General features: G+C 39.8%; 1 protein-coding gene and 1 long non-coding RNA gene across 2 annotated transcripts in view; one reads left to right on the top strand and one right to left on the bottom strand.

Moving 5' to 3' along the window:
• Positions 1 to 5,210: 5,210 nt before the first annotated feature.
• Positions 5,211 to 17,632, top strand: part of CERK (ceramide kinase) — a 43,032-nt gene continuing 30,610 nt past the window's right edge. Inside the window, exons 1-3 of the mRNA XM_021524819.2 lie at positions 5,211 to 5,364; positions 14,320 to 14,433; positions 15,601 to 15,723. Coding sequence (XP_021380494.1) covers positions 5,226 to 5,364; positions 14,320 to 14,433; positions 15,601 to 15,723 — 376 coding nt within the window. The 5' untranslated portion in view covers positions 5,211 to 5,225. The remainder of the gene's footprint in view (positions 5,365 to 14,319; positions 14,434 to 15,600; positions 15,724 to 17,632) is intronic.
• The window catches only part of LOC144246321 (uncharacterized), a 44,222-nt gene continuing 40,235 nt past the window's right edge, over positions 13,646 to 17,632 (bottom strand). Inside the window, exon 3 of the long non-coding RNA XR_013340006.1 lies at positions 13,646 to 13,661. This is a non-coding gene — a long non-coding RNA (uncharacterized LOC144246321). The remainder of the gene's footprint in view (positions 13,662 to 17,632) is intronic.

The following is a 17,632-nucleotide window of genomic DNA, read 5'->3' as shown; positions in this document are numbered from 1 at the left end:
AAATAGCTCAGGTATTATTCTAGAGAAGATTATGTCATTTTTTCCATCAGCAAAAATGCAGAACTCATGCTTTAGTCTTTGTTTGCTGATAAGTAGAAAAGGAATTAGAAAATTAGTCAGGATTTTGATATTTAAAATGAATTCTTTTCCTCTGTTTTACTAACTTTGTTAACTAGTTTTCATTTTCCAAAAGTATTTCAATTGCCAAATTTGACCTCTAGGTGTATGTACACTGTTCTAATGTGACTTATGTGTATAATTGAGAATAGAATTTGATTTATGTGTAAGTACTTCAGTTTACCTGACATGAACTGAGATAAAAATTTTTTATGATTCCGAAGCAGCCTTTTAAAATCTTTCTTGGGGTATTTTTCTTTGGAAGAAAAGAAATACCTCATAGTTACTTGTGGGCACTTAAAAAAAATATGAAAAAGTAAAATCCTTACTGATTTTGGTTCCAGTTTTAAATTCTTGAACAATGAGATTAAAATTTCACTTCTGCACTAGTTCTCATTTGGACAAGACCACAGCTGACTCTCACATACATATTCAAGGAACAATATTAGGAACAACTTCACTGATGTTGAACTTCCTTCTCTTCCTTCAGCAGAATTGAGCATAATTGCAGACATTCCTTGGGATATGGAGGAGTCCTTGAGCCTGCAACCATCCCCCTTTGGAAGCAGTGGGAATAGCAGCTGAAGGGCTCCCTTACATGTCTGTGACTAGCTGTCTTTTTCAGAGCTCCTGCTACAAATCTGTGATTCCCTCTAGAATTCCAACACATAACTGAGTAGAGTGGCCAATTTTGGTGGAATATGATTCTTCTTTGTTCTTCAGCATATTTATATGAGAATTATCCAGCTTTCACTGTTGTTGAGATCTTTTTCACTTTAGACTCATGCTCTTAGATAAGATTGGATGCACAGTACTTTTTACCTCTGCCAAAATAATACAAGGGCATGCTTGAGTTTCACTATGGAAAATAAATTAGTTGCAGGATCCTAATGGAGAAGCACAAATGCAAGAGATTTGGAAGAGTGATAGCTGGAGTTTGTAATTATTTAAATCAATATTTTGGTAATGCAGGTCATGCTGAAGAATATGTCTCTGCTGCTGTTGATTAAATAGATGTACCTGCTTAGAAGAGTTTCTTAATTGACTGCCTACATTATCGTGTAATGATCCTGTTCAGTATTACAGAGTCCCTAGAGTTAAGTACTTTCTATAAAGATCTCAGAGTCATAGAATGATTTCCTGCTATGGACAGGGACACCTTCCACTACACCAGGATGCTCAAAGCCCCATCCAACCTGGGCCTCAAACACTTCTAGGAATGGAGCATCCCCAACTACTCTGAACAACCTGTTCCAGTGTCTCACCATGCCAGGTGGGTCTCACAAGAGCAGAGTAAATGGGGAGAGAAATATCTTCCAGGGTGAGGCAGGCTGGCCACACTTCTTTTGACTTAGCCCAGGATACAGTTGGCATTCTGGGCTGCAAGAACACATTGCCAGGTCATGTTCAATTTTTCATCCACCAGCACCCCCAAATCCTTATCCTCAGGGCTGCTCTCAATGCTTTAATCTCCTATCCCATATTGATACTGGTGATTACCCTGACCCAGGTGTGGGACCTTGCACCTTCCCATGTTGAACTTACTGAGGTTTGCAAGGGCCCTCTCTTCAAGGCTGTCAAGATCCCACTGGATGGCACCCTTTCCCTCAGGAGTAACAGCTGCACCACTTAACTTGGTGTCATTTGAGATTAATTACCTGCTCTAAACTCAGACACTGAGAAAAGAAATTTGGCTTTAAACACTGTGTTGTTTTCTAGATAGGTAGTAAATGGATCATAGCAATAAACTTTGTAAGTTGTGTTACCTTCCTACAGTCTTCCCATTTGACATTGTGAATTGTACTCATTACATAATGTATTATTATTCCCAAGTTAACTACAATTGCAACCTCTCCTGTGGCCTCTTTAGACCTGTGAATAATTTTTACAACTATGCCATTTCTCAGGGTGTAGCCCTGTGATGGGATATCTTTACCACCAAGGCAATAAATCCTGCAATTTACTGGCATCACTGCATCCACAGTAATGTCCCCTTAGTGGTAATTACAGGCTTAGGTAATAAGTAGTAAAACAATAATTGATGTGTGTACTTTAGTCTACTAAATCAGTCATCCTTTAGAAATTATTTCTCTGTTACAATCAGGGAAGAAAAACATAAAGTACTAAAACAGATTGAAAATAAAAATGTGTTGGCTCAAATTTGACCTTTACTTTTAGAGACAGATGCACATGTTGATATTCAGGGATCTACCAGAGAGTACCAGAGCAGACCCAACAAAGCAAAGGTAGGAATTCCTACAAGACATTCCTGTAGCAGCATGAAGTATCCCAAATCTTGGGCTCCTCAACACAAGAGAGACATATTGCTCCTGGAGCAGGCCAAGTGGAGGGCAACAAAGATGATTAAGGGACTGGAGACTCTCTCTTATGAGAAAAGGCTGAGAACATGAGGCTTTTCAGTCTTGAGAAGACAAGAACAAGAGCAGACCTCATTGATGTATATAAGTGTCTGAAGGGTGGGTGTCAAGAGGATGGAGCCAGGCTATGCTCAGTGATGCCAAGCAATAGGACAAGAGCCAACAGGCAGAAACTGATGCAGAAGTAGTTCCACCTGAACATGAGGAAGAACTTTACTGTCAAGCTGACCATGGACTGTAAAAGGTGGCCAGAGAGGTTGTGGAGCCTCCCTCATCAGAACCATCACCACCAAGAACCATCTTGGTGCAATTCTCTGCAATGTGCTCTAGGATGGCCCTGACTGAGTAGGAAGGTTGAACCAGACCACTGTCATCTTTCGCAATCTCATCCATTCTGTGATTCTGTAAACAAAAAACTACAACAGTGTGCAAAGAAGAAAGAAGTGGCTTCTTCTTATCTAAACAAGTAAGAAATGTGGATGCCAATCCTGCTAGTGGTGCCTACACTTTAGTAGGCTTCTAACAGACCAGAGAATATTTTATCAGTTCTGTATTTTACAGTTCAAGATTTTAGCCTTAAGTAAAAAAATGGATTTTTCAAATTAATAAGAATAAAAGGAAACCATCATAGGCAGGAATGGTAAAAAGAATGAACATTTTATTTCTTCAGCTAACATGGATCACAGTATAAGAATATTGATTCTGGTGACTGTAGGCTATAAAAGATTAAATCTACTTCGCCCACTGGAGAAATTATAAATAAGTATCTCTGTGTAATATTATTAAGATAACAGTTTTGAATTAGTGATCCATTCAATTTTAGAGCATGTCTGAAGTGTTCAACAGCAAAAGCCTCCTGTGGGAGGGAGCCTGTGTTGGAACAGGGAAAGACTCCTCTGCCTGCAGTGGCAGAAGCAATGTGTGATGGACTGAGTAACCCCCATGCCCCATTTCCCTGCCTCTGCAGGGGCAGGAGGGAGGGGTGTAAGGTCTTACTTTATTTCACATTATCCTGCTCTAATCTTCTTCATAACAAATTCAATTATTATCTCTAATTTGAGTGTGTTTTGCCTGTGACAGTAGTTGGTGAGTGATATCTCTATGTCCTTATCTCAGTCATGATCACTTTGTTACATTTTCTCTCCCTTTTCAGCTACAAAGGGGAGCAATAGGCTTTTGTGGATGCCTGGCATCCAGACAGGGTCAACCCACAACACCATCCAAGTGCAAGATGGATGATAAGAGATGACGTAGATGGCAAAATACAAGGAACCAATGAGATATTAATGACTGCTCAGAACTGCACTTGGCAGACTATTGTTCACAATGGATTTTTGCAATAAACTTTAAGTCTTAGTATAAAGAGCTCTACAGGTGCTTGTGGAGAGGCATTAAAAAATGTAAAGAACAAAAGCGACAAAGTGTGGAAGTGTGGCATACCTAGGTTTGTTCACTAATAAAGGTAATATCATGTCTTTTAAGGCCAGAGGAAAGACTATTGGAATGACTGTGATAGATGACAACTAGTATTTTTTGTACAGGAAGTCTATCTTCAACACGTAACTTGGATGACAGTGCCTAGCTCATTTGTTTTCAGAAGATGAAATCATAGAATCACAGAATGGAATAGGTTGGACGGGACCTTAAAATCACCTATATCCAACCCACCAGCCATGGGCAGGGACACCTTTCACTAAATGGGGTTATTCAGTACCCCATCCAACTTGGCCTTGAATACTTCCAGGGTTGGGCATCCACAGCTTCTCCTGGCAGCATACTGCAATGTCTCACCATCCCCACAGTAAGTAATTTCTTCATAATATCTAATCTAAACCTACCCTCTTTCAATTTAAAGTTATTCCCCCTTGCTCTATTCCCACTTGTAAATGTGCAAAGTCATTTCCTCTTGTAAAATGTGAGTGAAATTTGCATATATTATAAGGTTCAGAGCAGAGCTAAAGCGCAGAAGCTTTTTCAGCCTGAGCAAAGCCAGCTGGAGTGCTGGTCCTGGGCAGGACCCCGGTAAGAACAAGACCAGAGGCATTTTCTACTGAACTCTGTAGGAAGCATGCAGATTTGGAGGAAGGTTGGAGGTGGGTACTGCTGCTCTGTCTGGCCTGTATTTTAGTAGGATGATGATGGCTATACACTTCAGCAACACCGAGGAGGGAAGGCAGCAAAGAATTAAGAGCTCAGTTATAGTAAATTACTCTCTCTATATTTAAGGCAAACCCAAAAATGTTTTTACGTAAAGCGAGGTGAAGTTAGATGGAGAAGTTTGTATCACTAGACATTTGTATGTACTCATTGCATTTTCACGGTCTAAAGGGAAAGAGGGAAGAATCTATCATCACTGACATAGGTGCTTCGTCGTCCCGCAGAAAAGCCCACAAAAGCAATCCAAGCCTGTTACGCTGTCCGCCGGGGTGTCTCAGGCCGGAGCTGGTGCCTCTGCCGCGGGCCGCAGGGCACGTGTGTCGCCAGCAGGCCGAGACACAAGGCGCGCCCGCTGCCGCGGCCCCGGCCCCGGCCCGGAGCCGCCGCCGCTCGGGGGCCGCGGCCCCGCCCCGCAGCGCTGGCGTAGCGCTGACGCCGGGCCCGCCCCGCCGGGCCAGCCGGGGCAGCGGCGGGCCGGGGGCGCCGCTCGCAGCTGCTGGGCTCCCCCGCGGCGCCCGCCTGCTCCGCCGGGCCATGCGGTAGCGGCTGCGGCGGGCCGGGCTCTCGGCGGCCATGGAGCGGCTCCCCGGCGGCCGCCGGCCCCGGCTCGTGTCCTCGCTGGGGCTGGGGCGGCGCTCCTGGGAGGTCACCTTAGACGAGGAGCGGGGGCGGCTGGCCTGGCGCGACCCCCGCCCGCCGCGCCGCGCCGGCGGTGAGTGGGGCGGGCGGGGGCCGGGGCGCACCTGCCGCGGCCTGGGGCGGGCCGGGGCCGCCCGAGAGGCGCCGGCCCTCGGCGGCGGGGGAAGGGCGGCAGCCGCGTCCCGGTGCCGCGGCGCGGGAGCCGGCGGGGGCGGCTTGCGGCCGGCGCTGCCCCGGGGCTCGGTGAGCATCCGGAGAGCTCCGGCGCAGTGAGCGCTTCCTGCCCTCGGGCGCCTGTGCGGCGCCTCCGCGGATCAGAGTCCGGCGGGCGGAGCGGGGCCCGATCCCACGCGGGGCCGGCAGGGCGCTCGGAGCGGGGAGCGCGGGCGGGACAGCGCTCGGCAGCCGCCGGCTGTGCCTTCCGAGACAAAGCCGAGAGCGCTGACCGGGCTCTGCCTTCCGAGACAAAGCGGAGAGCGCTGACCGGGCTGTGCCTGCCGAGACAAAGCGGAGAGCGCTGACCGGGCTCTGCCTGCCGAGACAAAGCCGAGAGCGCTGACCGGGCTGTGCCTGCCGAGACAAAGCCGAGCGCTGCTCTCGCTGAGGCGCAGCCCCTGCGAGCGAGCGAGCGCGTCCCGCGAGGGGCGGACAGCCCGGCCGAGCGTCTGCGCCGGGCGTGCCGCCGGCAGCACGGGGCACACCTGTCCCCGCAGCTGGCCGGGCTAGGCGCACACTTGGGCAGCTGAGCCCCATTGTTTCTTGGCGCCGCGTGTACGGAGAAACGTGTAGTTTGTAATGTATTTAAAGTAATCGTAGCGGTACATAAGAGACTTACAAAGCCTTAAAGCAGTTTTGGTTCTTTTAGTTGCAGTAAGACTTGTGGTTAAAAACACTTTCATACTGAGGCAGTGTCTCAGGCAATGACTACTTTTGTTGTTTGGGTTGGGGTTTTTTTGAGCTTTTTTAAAAACTCAGCTTTCTCAGGGCCTTAGTGGAAATTTTGCAAAGAAAGTTTAACTTCTGAGATTTACTGGTTTGGAAATATTTAATATAGGCTACTAGTTTGCAATGTGGTAACAAAGATTTCTATATTTCCCCTTCTGTGCAGTTAGCATAGTGTAAGTGTACAAAACTGCCAGTCTGAGGAGTCAGAAAATACCTGAAAAAAATACCTGAAAAAAATCAGATTAACTTGTGAGGATGTTTGCATATCAAACTATCTACTGTACTTTTGAGAGGTATTTTCTTCAAGGCCTTTGACTTTGGTGGTTTTATATAGTAATTATTCTCATTTTTAGTGTAGCCCTATTAACATGGCATATGAACATTTGAAAATGTGTAATGTCCTTTTTTCACAACAGCTGCTGTAGAATTGAAAATTGCTGTCATCCCCATTCTAGAGGTTGCAGGATCTGAGACAGTGAGACACTAATAATAGAAAGGCTGACTAGAAGTTTTATCTGAGGAAGGTTTGAATAGAGATGTTTCTAATCCCTGGCAAGTCTCCAAACTTAAATAGTTCAATAGTTCTTCCATTCTTACCATGTATCTTCGTTAATTATTTTTTGGATTTTATCATAATATCTTATTGGACTGAGGCTTTTTTCAAGAAGGTGAGGGAAAAAGGAGAAAGAGAACTCAAGAATTGCAAGAATTTGGTGCAACAGTTTACATAACTCAGATTTTGTTGTTTTAAGTACAGCTCTTCTTATTCATAATTTAAAAATAGAGTTTGTTATCCTTCCCTTACTATTGTGCAAGTAGTTTGACAAAATCTAGTGTCTATCAACAATACTGATGAAAAAAGTCATCAAAAATTCCTGAACTTTTCTCAGTTAAAATAACTTTAGACTTAAAGGACAAATTGATGCTTTAATTCTGCTGAACTTAAAACATTGTTGTGAAAAATAGGCTGTATACTTTTCAAAATGAAATAAAATTAGTCTAGATAAAGGTACCTGGATCTTAAATTTAAAATAGGAAGTTTCAAGACTTTTTGGGGTAATTGCTCCCACTAGGTAACATAGCTCTTACTTTGGAGATAATTCAGTTGAAATGTGTAAAAGTCTTCTAAAATATGCCTTTGCAAAGTCACTAGGAGACTGATGTGTTGCCTAGAGCAAGTTCAAGGGGAGTGCCATTCTCCTGGCTGATGAATTCCTTTAGACCAAGCATGAGTGCCACAGATTCACAGTAGCCTTCTCATGAGCACTCTAAAATATACCACTGCTTGCAGTTGTGAATTTTTAGTACTTTTTAAGTTGTAAGTTTTCTTGACTTGCTCCTGGTAGACCAAATGATGTATGCACCTGGTCTGAAGCATGTTCCCAATGTCAGAATTCTGGGAGTGGTGGAAGGAGAGTGGGACACAGTAAATTAGTTTCATATGAGGCAGTTTCTGGAGTAGTACCCAGCTAGAGATGCCTTAAGAGGCAAGTGTGGTTACAGAGTGCAGTCACTGTCTTGTAGCACAGATATTAACAATATTTTGGAAAATGGGATGTGAAATCACAAGAGAAAATAGAAGAAAAAGAGATGCCTAAGTATTCTGGGGCACAGGTATAATTTATGTAGGAATCAATGCAGTAGATAATGTACCTTCTCTTCTTAACACACTTGTTAATTCATATGTTCCCTGCACTTGAGCTTTAATTTCGTCACAGTTTTGTATTATTGCTGCTCTGTTGTCTCCAAGCTCTTTCTAAGACCTGTGATGATTCATGTTCTCTACAATTATTTTGGAAATATGAGCAGCATACTGCTCATATAAATAAACTTAATAATATGGAAGGTGGTTAGTTAGAAGCATATAATTTCAGAAGAGTGGCTTGACCAAGATTGGTATCATTCTACCATTTAGCCTTTGACTACATGACTACATTGTGTCTAAATACAGACTAAATTATGCAGTGTAAAAGTGCTATATTTCATGTTTAGTAGGTAGCTATTACAGTGAACCAGTTGTCTTTGAACTGTAAAAACTTGAGCTACTTATTTTCAGAGCATTTATTGCTGTATTGAATTTAGGTATATAAATAAAAATTGTTTGGTATATGTTTTTTCATATATTTTTTCATATACTTTCAAACTTTGACATGTACAGAACTAGAGCTATAGCTAGATGTATTGTAGAAGTGTTTAAATGTTTACATTTCCCCATTCCATCCAAAATCAGGAACAGATGGGAAATAACACAGACTTTGTCCTGTTGTCCAGGAAAGTACAGTTTTAGAGAGAATAGGGAGATTCTTTTTTCTCATCTCTATACAGTGATATTTGTATGCATACATATATATGTATATATGTATGTATTTAAATGTTATTCTGTCAAAATGCAGAAGTAGTAGTGATTCAGAAGAATTCCTTTTAATGCTGTTATTTTGAAGATACCAACAATAACAAAAACATCAAATGTTTGTTCAAGTCATGGTGTATTTTTAATTTCTGAAATACAATTTCCTACTGTTAGACTTTGTTTAAGGGTATCATAGTTTCAAGTTCTCTCTTCAGCATCATCAGGTTCCTGTTTCCTGTTCTTTGATGGTTAGACATATTTGAACTTCTGTGGAAAACTTTTACCTGTAAATTTTTGTGTGTTTCTTTGTTACTTTCAGCTATGCATCCTTTTTTCTTAGGGATGTCTTCATCTTAAATTTTTCTGGTGAACATTATTTTTCAACCTTGTTACATTTTTCAGTGAGATTCAATGGTTAATCATAAATAGCATATGCAAAGCTGGTCAGCTAAATTTTTTTATTATTTCCCTGATGTTGATGGCACAGTCAAGTTTTTCTCAAGTGACACATCATAAAACTTTTCGTACCAAATTCATAGCAGAGTGTATATTGTATGTATATACTTAGAGGTATTTCAGAAGTATTGGCTAAGGTTTTATTGTGCCTGGTACTGAAGCATTACAAATGCAGAATGAGATTATCTTGTCATTTTTCTAGGATTTTTTCCCCCAAAGAACAAACATGAAGGGGATGACCAAACCAGACCCTCAGCTCTATGCATTCATTTATGGTGTGTGCTTTCTTTTAGCCTTTGTATTTCAGAACTCTCTTCCATGTGTCCTTTCCAAAGCAACTGCCTGAGGAAGCCTCAGTAGTAGTGTTCAGGACACTGCTGTCATTCTGGTGGACTCTAAAGAAAGCTCAGTTTGATAAACAGGGTACTTAGCAGAGGGTGAGCCAGCTTGCCAACAAGGTCTGTCCAGCACTTGCTGCTTGCAGAGTGTTGGTACATCCTTAGTCAAGGTCATTTGTCATCAGTCATTCCCATCTGGCAGTGGGTGTGTGCAGAAATGTGAGACATGATTCTTTATAGGCAATGCCACAACTCCATTCCACAGGTGGGATGTGGGGAGCAACTGCTGCAGCAGGCATTGCCTCTTTGGAATGTGTTGTCTTCTGGAAGATACATTATGTAAATAGATATGCACACTCCATTAAACAATACATGTTCTTTAGTGTGCACCTTTTTGCTGGGTGGTTTCCCCCCCTTAAGGTGAATAAGTGCATCTTACTCCCTGCATTATCATTTAAATATTCATAGTTTAACCTGAAAGATTTTATTTGGAAACGCAGAAGAAACAATGGGAAGACATTCAATAGTATGATTTAAATATTCAAGTTGACCCAGTTCCACATTGCTGTGCTTTGATTCAGATTCATGTGATGTGAAGTAGCTGTGTGGTCATAGTAGATACTGGTCTGTTGGTTTACAAAGTACTTGAAGCTCTACTTTGAAAGAAGGAAATTTCCTTATACATGGCTGTGCATGGTGAAATCATGGTCTTTGGATGTTTGTGACTCCTCCACAGGATTTAAATCAATTGCGATACCTTTTTTCCTTCCCCCTTGTTTTAGGATGTGAATTGTCAGTAGTTCTGCTCTATATCCCAGCTTCTCTTACTCTAGTGTTTATTAGACACAGCTTTCTATAGTGCATGATTGGTATAATACCAAGTACCTTTTGATAGAAAGAACTCCTGTTATCTTGCGTTTAGGTGAAGACAAATCTTCAACCTGAAAGCTTGACCCTTCATGTGGGCTCTAACAGCAAGTTAGTTTTCAAAGTGACTGAAAATACAATTTTTCTTTATAACCTATATCCCAGCTTTTTACTTGTTGATATTTTTAAATCATGAGAATATGCTAATAAGTTTAAATTAATTCTGAATGCCACTGCATCCATGGGCCCCAGCTGAATTTTAAGAATAAACCAAATGCTATGATCAGCAACATTTTTGTGCTTGTGCATGTGTCTAGGTTGCTTTGAGCTAACACATTTGTGAGGGGGAAGTTTGGTCTGTAGGATATGTAGCTGGCAGTGATGAATGAACAAGTCTTGACTGGAGCTCTGAGTGAGTGCTCATAAACTCAGGAAGTGTTTTGTGGGAGTGGCAGACAGCAATGACACACCAAAAATCTTTTCTTAACACAGAAAAACACACTTCCAAGTGCTGGCTGCATTTTGCACAAAGAAGCCCACTGTTAATGTGCTTACCTTGATTTTGTTTCTGTGGGTTTTTTTCTTTTTCCTCTCTCCCACTTGCTTAATGTGGGAAAAGTAGTATACATCTAATTCAGTGTTCTGCTGATTTATCAGTTTGCTTTTAGGAAGAATGTTAAGATTAAGAGCACTGTGACCCAGAATGAGCAATGACTGGCACAGCCAGAGTGCTGAGAAGACTGTCACCTGTTTACTGTGTGTTTTGTTTAGCTTTTTAACTCCTTACTTTTTTTTTTTTTTTTGCCATGCCATTTCATACACCTGGATGAAAAGGCATGGCAAAATCTGGATGGTCAGCTCTTTGTCTCTAATATGCTAACCATTGACCATGGTGAAATTTTTGTCTAGAAGCTGTTGTGTGCTACTTGGTTGAATAGATTGGACTGAGCCAAGTAAAATTCTTTCTTTGATATTTTCTGAGCCCATATTTAACCTTTTTTCATTAATTTTGATCTTGTAGTACAGGTGTAAGCAACTTTTTTTTGTTTGTTTGTTTTGTTAATGTGGCAATAAGATTTTCCATGTTTTGGGAGAAACGTAAAGGTGAAGGCCTTTGAGTGAACACCTTTATGCTCTGTCAGTGAAATAAATGTCTCATGCTACTTGATAATAGGGTAAATGCTACAAAAGTAGCTGTGGGAAAGGATTATAATTAGTACATATGTGAAGCTTCAAGAAAGGCTGGGTTAGTACTATTTTTTTGTGGGGCAGGGTTTGGTGACTAAATGGCAGATGATGGCATTGTGTTGATAGGAACAGGATTGTTGTGCTTATACTGAAGGTCTCTGCTTCACATTGAAAGCTTCCTCCTTCTGGGGACAAGGGGGAGGGGTGGGACTAAGTAGTTAGTTTGTAATGTGTTTAAACAATATTCTGTGTAGCACTAAGTCAAACAGTGATAGAGATATTTGGACTGATAGAAATTCTTGAGTTCTATTCAAGCACATTAGAATTTGTTGTTATAAGCGGTAGGGAATGTTCTGAATAGCACATGTTATTTGAGACAGCTTTGCATCTTCCTGGCCATCTGCAATTACCAAGTTCAGTAGTGTGTGATTTTTGACTGCCTTAAGATTGGAGTATACTGTCAGGACAGTGGAGTTGCTTGGTGCTTTTATGGTGCTATGTAGTACTGAGGGGTGTAGTCAGCAGAGTTGATATTCCCAGAACAGAAACTCTTCAGACTTTCACCAAAGCCAAAGATTTACAGATGGTAGGTGGGATCTCATCTTCACTTTTGTTCCATTGGCTTTTTCCCCCCCTTCCATTTTTCAGGAATCTATTTTTCAGATTTTTAACTCCAGTGCCGTAAGATAAAAAAAATACACATATAAACCAAAAATATTTATTTTTTGCTTTTTTTGTCATATCTGTGAAGAGAATTTCTGGAAAATCAAAACAGTCATGCAACTGTCAGACAGGGTACACAGAATTAGGAGAGCTTATAAGTGGTTTCAGGGTTAATAGAAGCTGTGTAATGTGTGCAGAAGTATTTACTCCAAAGAAATGCTTTCAGTGATACAGATTTGGAAGTACACAGTTGGACAACTTCATTATAAAAAAAATGTCTAGTAAGACAATTACTTCAGTTGCTGCTCCCAGCATACATGTTAATAAGTATGCACTATGTACAACTGTTTCAAAAAATGTTATTTAGAGCACTGTCATTTAAATTTTGATCTAAATGTAGTTTCTGAGTTTTATAGTGTATCTTTGAGGAGTAACAAAATAAATTACCATTTAAATGCAATCTTTATAGATGCAACAAACTTTCTTTCATATTTTGACATATGGATCAGTAGCAGAGCCAGCAGAAAAATAAGTAAAAGCAGTTTTGGGAAAGAGAGATTAAAGAATGTTGTTCTTTTCCTTTATTGTTCTATCTCTGTTCTGTATTTCCTCTTCCTTGGATAAATATATAGGTTAACCATATTCAGATCCCTTAGCAGATCTTGTATCTGTTAGGAAGACCAAATAACTGTTAGTGTCTAGTACTAGATATAGTTTTACATGTGTGTGTACAGGAAGTACATACAGTGTCATGGAGTTTATCTCTGCTCTTAGATCTTTATAACAACATTATGCGACTACTGCACTTCCCTGTCGTGCCTTGAGTATAGTAAATGCAATTATTATAAGCTGTGAAATTAGTTTTTAAGTTGAAACATTCAAATACAGCCAGATTCCTAAATTACCTCAGAGTAAAGTTGGAAGGCTGCATTTCTTTTGAATCATGCTAAAAAATTCAGGGAAGTTAAAATTACAAAATGAATATAAATTGCATCAAATTCCAAAAGCCCTTGAATGAGTAGTCCACAAATTGTCAATACATGTGATAATATTGGCTAAACCAATTAAATAGGATGGGAAAAATTAATAAAAGTGAATTGGTGGCAAATGGATTGCAGTCATCACTTTGAAGAGGTCAGGGAAACTTTTCACTCATTTTACATTCCTCACCACTACCATTGTACCACTGCAAAATAGTGAGGAAAATGGAATGTAGAATAAACTCCAGTAACAATGACATTATTGTCTGTATTTTATGTGTCGAATATCTCAATATCTTGGTATCACTCCCTTTGTATATGTGAGAGAAGCAAGTATATTATAATTCTTACTATATAAGAGATAATTTACATGAGACTGTATTATTATAACAATATAAATCTTTTATACAGGTGTATGTATACAGATAGCACTTGCTTGTACATAAATACAAAGCATGCATTTTAAGTTTCACTTTTTTTGAGCTAAAGTAAAAACAGAGCAGTGCTGAAATCAGTAATGAAGATGAGACAAAAGTCTTCAATTTGACAGGAGTTAAGAAGTCTGAGATGATGTTTAGGAGCTCTAGGAGAAAAGAGAATGAAGTTGGAGGAAATTAATTTCCTAGTCTGAGAACAAGAGGCCTTTAATTATGAAAAACAGTTTTGAAGTTGATACGAGGAAAATATTTCACAGTACATAAACATAACATTTGAATTCTCTTCTTAAGAGATACTAAACTTTAAAAGCATAGTGGGATTTAAAATCTTAAGAATTCATATGAATGCCCTTCTTTCATAAGCCAGATACTTACTTGAGAATAACAAACAGCCTTTGTAGTCTGTGTACTAAATTTAGTTGTACATTCTTTGAAATAGCTTGTGCTATTCACTGTGAAGTATCTAGACTAGGCCTCATAGAAGAGGCAGTTCAATTACTCTGAAGTCAATGTTGCTGAATTTTGGCTTCATGCAAAAATATGTTTATACATGAAATACCTTATTTTCTGAGAAATCATAGGCATTTAAAATACTGTTTTGAGTAGTTTGTAGGTAGTTATGGATTATGTGCTTTGACTAAAGACAAAAGAAAATTGAAAATATTCAGAAAATTTTTAGTTATGCTCCTGATTCTGCTTATTGAGCAACTGCTCTAATCATATGTCTGTATCAAATTAGGTATAGAAATAATAATTCAGGTGACGTTTGAAGATTCTAACATGTACGATCTTGTGTTCATACAGAAAACTGTTTTGTACCAATCTCAGAGATCATTGCTGTAGAAGAAACTGAGTTTAACAAGAAACAACGTAACATTGGGAGATGGCAAAAAATGGCAAAGCTACATGCTTTCACCGGTAAGACAAGGATTCTTCTGCTTATTATTCTGTGAAGGTACTTTAAGGCAGACTCAAAAGGAATTGTCAGAGTTTTGGGGTTTTTTTAACAGAAATAATGTGTTTAAAAAAACTCCACCCCAAAAAAAGGCAGCCATCCAAAAAAAAAAAAAAAAAAAAACACAAAACAAACAACAAAAAAACCACCAAAAAAGACCCCCCCAAAAAAACCCACCCCACTAAAATCCCAAACTGAAAATATCCCAAGCAGAAGTCCCGCAAAACAAACAAAAGAACCCCTACCAAAAATCTGTTGGTTTATATTTAAAGACCTTTATCTGGAAAATAAAACTCTTCCTACAAGATCACATGCTGTGTTCAGTTATTTTTTAATGAAGTTCAAACTAATGTCTGAGTGCTCACCCTAGCGTCTTTCTGTTGTTGAGTGACTGCTGCAGGACACCTGCTTTCTACTTCTTGACTAGAAAATCAAGAGAGCCTGAAAGAATGAGTCCTCAGTGTTTTTGATTACTCCTACCCATCAGGATGTATGCATGAAAGTTACTTTGTATTACTGACTGCATTCTTAAAACAAAGTGCCAGAAATAAGTGTCTAGTTTTGAAAAGAGTGATGACTTCTGTGCTAAAAAGATGTCATGCCAGAATTTTATGTTGTATTTTCCTCACCTTTACTCCTCCAGTAAGAATGATTTGAGATACTGTATATGAAGTGTAGGTATAAGGTCTTAATCCATAAGAAAACAAAATGATTTTTTCTCAAATTTCAACTTTATAGGATGAAATTCACCCTGTTGGTTACATGAGTGTTGATGTCAGTATGGCTTATCTTACTAAGCTTGTGGCTTTTTATGTAGATAATTGCAGACTTTAATACAAATATGTAAGCTTGGTGAACTTGTGAACAAGTATGTCTATAATAAGTTGATGAGACATGGCATCTTTAAAAATAATTCTTTGTTTAGGTGTCTGCTTGTTAGCAAGTGTTTTCATTTGGACTCTCTACAAATGTGCTGGCCATACTCTGAATGCTTCTGTCATTTGTAGAAGTGTGTAGTGGAGGTTAATTACAGGTCAGTATTTTGGAGATCTTTCTGAAGTGCATTTTTTGTTTCACAGAACCATCTCATTATGGTTTTGTTTTTTGTTTTGTTTTTTAAATTTAAATAGTGTATTATGTGAAGAAAGCCCGAAATCACCGCTGGCGGTGCAGTGACGCGACGTTTTGGTGTGAAGATGAGCACTTATGTAATCAGTGGACACAGGCGCTGAAGGAATTACTTGAAATGCAGAGTAAGTTTGAATAAACTGTGAACATTTGTACCATCATTTTGTAGGCCTGTACATCAATCAATGTTATTTTGATACATCTATTTTTATGAACTCTTAAGAGCAGCTTTTGCTCTAAAATTGAGGGAGCTAAGAGTTGAAGTGTTTCCTTATCATTGCTTTATCTTACATATTCACTAAGTTGTACTGAGTGCTTTAATCAGTCAGGACTGGTGGTCATATAATTTTACCCAGATATAAATTATTTTCACAAAATAGAGACACATTGGAAGCTTAGCAGAGGATCTAAATGATTGTAGCTTTGGAAGAAGTAATGGGCAGATGTAAGCTCAGGGATTTAAGGTACTCTAGAGATTTGAGGTCAAGGACTGTAGCAATTGGAAGATTTATGGGTGTGTTTCACCTTTCCAGACTGTCATCAGCAAAATGTGTCTTATGTAGTAGGAATTCCTATTAATCATTTCTGAGACTCTTGGACATCTACTTCATGGGAGGTTAAAAATAATTTTGAAGGAGTTATTCCTGAGAGAGATACCTTGATAGATGTCAGGAAGCAGCAGGAGCAGAGTGACTGACAGAAAGGAGGTCAAGGGTGATGATAGCAGAGGCAGTGCCTTGCTGACCAGGGCCCCACTGTCTCTGGGCAGCATGGGCAGAGCAGGGATGGGGATAGATACAGGTCCAATTTACAGCCCAGGTGAGATACAGCAATTGGATCCAGCCAGGGAGGTTGGAGCAGAACAGCTGGAGCTGGGGACAGGAGTAGGGATGAGCTCCCTGCAGTGTAGGTCTGAGGCCCTTCTGAGATACATGGCTGGAGAAGGGATTGGATACAAGTACACCTACAGTGGGACTTAAGCAAATATGTAAGGCTTACAGAATAAAAATGAGTATTTTAGAAAAGCTTTTCTGAACAAGCAATGGAAGTATTCTTAATGTTTTTGTTTTGCATACATTACACAAGATACATCTGTCTTTTTCAAAAACTGGGGTTTGTGCACCTATTCAGTACACCTGTGAGAACTGTGGCCTGAGCAGTCAATTCATTTGAATGCAGTTGTTAATTTTATTAGTAACAAATTCCTTCAGGAAGGGGAATATGTTCTTAGATGGGGTGAATAATGCTTTGAGTGTACAGCAGAATTAAACCACTCAGTCTATCTAGATGGGTGGATTTGTTGTAAAAGTGTGCTGATGTAATAAGTCTAATATATTTTCCTTTTAAACTAATAATCTAGAATGCCATTTGAGGAAGTACAGATGTTAATGTTTTTGTCTGTTCCATAAAAAAAGGAAGGTGCAGCAAGCATTAGTGTTTTATGTCTCTGTTAATACAGAGGACTAATAATTGTTTTAATTGACACTACTAGTGTAAATCTATAACTGGACAAATTTGAGATAGTAATGTCAAAAGTGCTTTTGGAGGGGGGAAGGGGTAGCACTTTAGGGCAACTAACACTGCAGGACAAGCATTTGCTGTGCAGCATGTAGTTTTGTGAGGCATTCTTAGTGTGACTTGATCACAGAAAGGAAATTGATTTCCTTAAGTGTTACTGAAGAAAGTTTAAACAAATTTATGTAAATAAGTATTTTTATGTATGCTTCACTTACAAGTGGCTTTGCTATTGCTGCCCTTTTTGTCTTCTATGCCTGTAATACTCATGTAATTAGAGTAACTTGAGTAGTGGAAAGGTACTACAAGAATGACAAGTAGCAATGAAAGCTAGGGAGTCAAAAGAAATAATTCTGAATTTCATCTGCTCTCTTATTAGCAGTTTGTTCAATACTGTTGATGTCAGTATATTAAAGAGAGCAGATGAAGGAGGCTTTTACAGCTTTTTGTTAAAGAGTTACAGGCCTATTATGCTGTGTTTGCTTTGATGTTAATAGGTTTGGTTTTGTATGGCTTAAT

Source organism: Lonchura striata, chromosome 5 (genome assembly GCF_046129695.1).
Source record: "Lonchura striata isolate bLonStr1 chromosome 5, bLonStr1.mat, whole genome shotgun sequence".
In the NCBI taxonomy this organism is placed as follows: domain Eukaryota; kingdom Metazoa; phylum Chordata; class Aves; order Passeriformes; family Estrildidae; genus Lonchura; species Lonchura striata.
The sequence above is the reverse complement of the archived record's forward strand: the minus strand, read 5'-3'. Positions and strand labels throughout refer to the sequence as shown.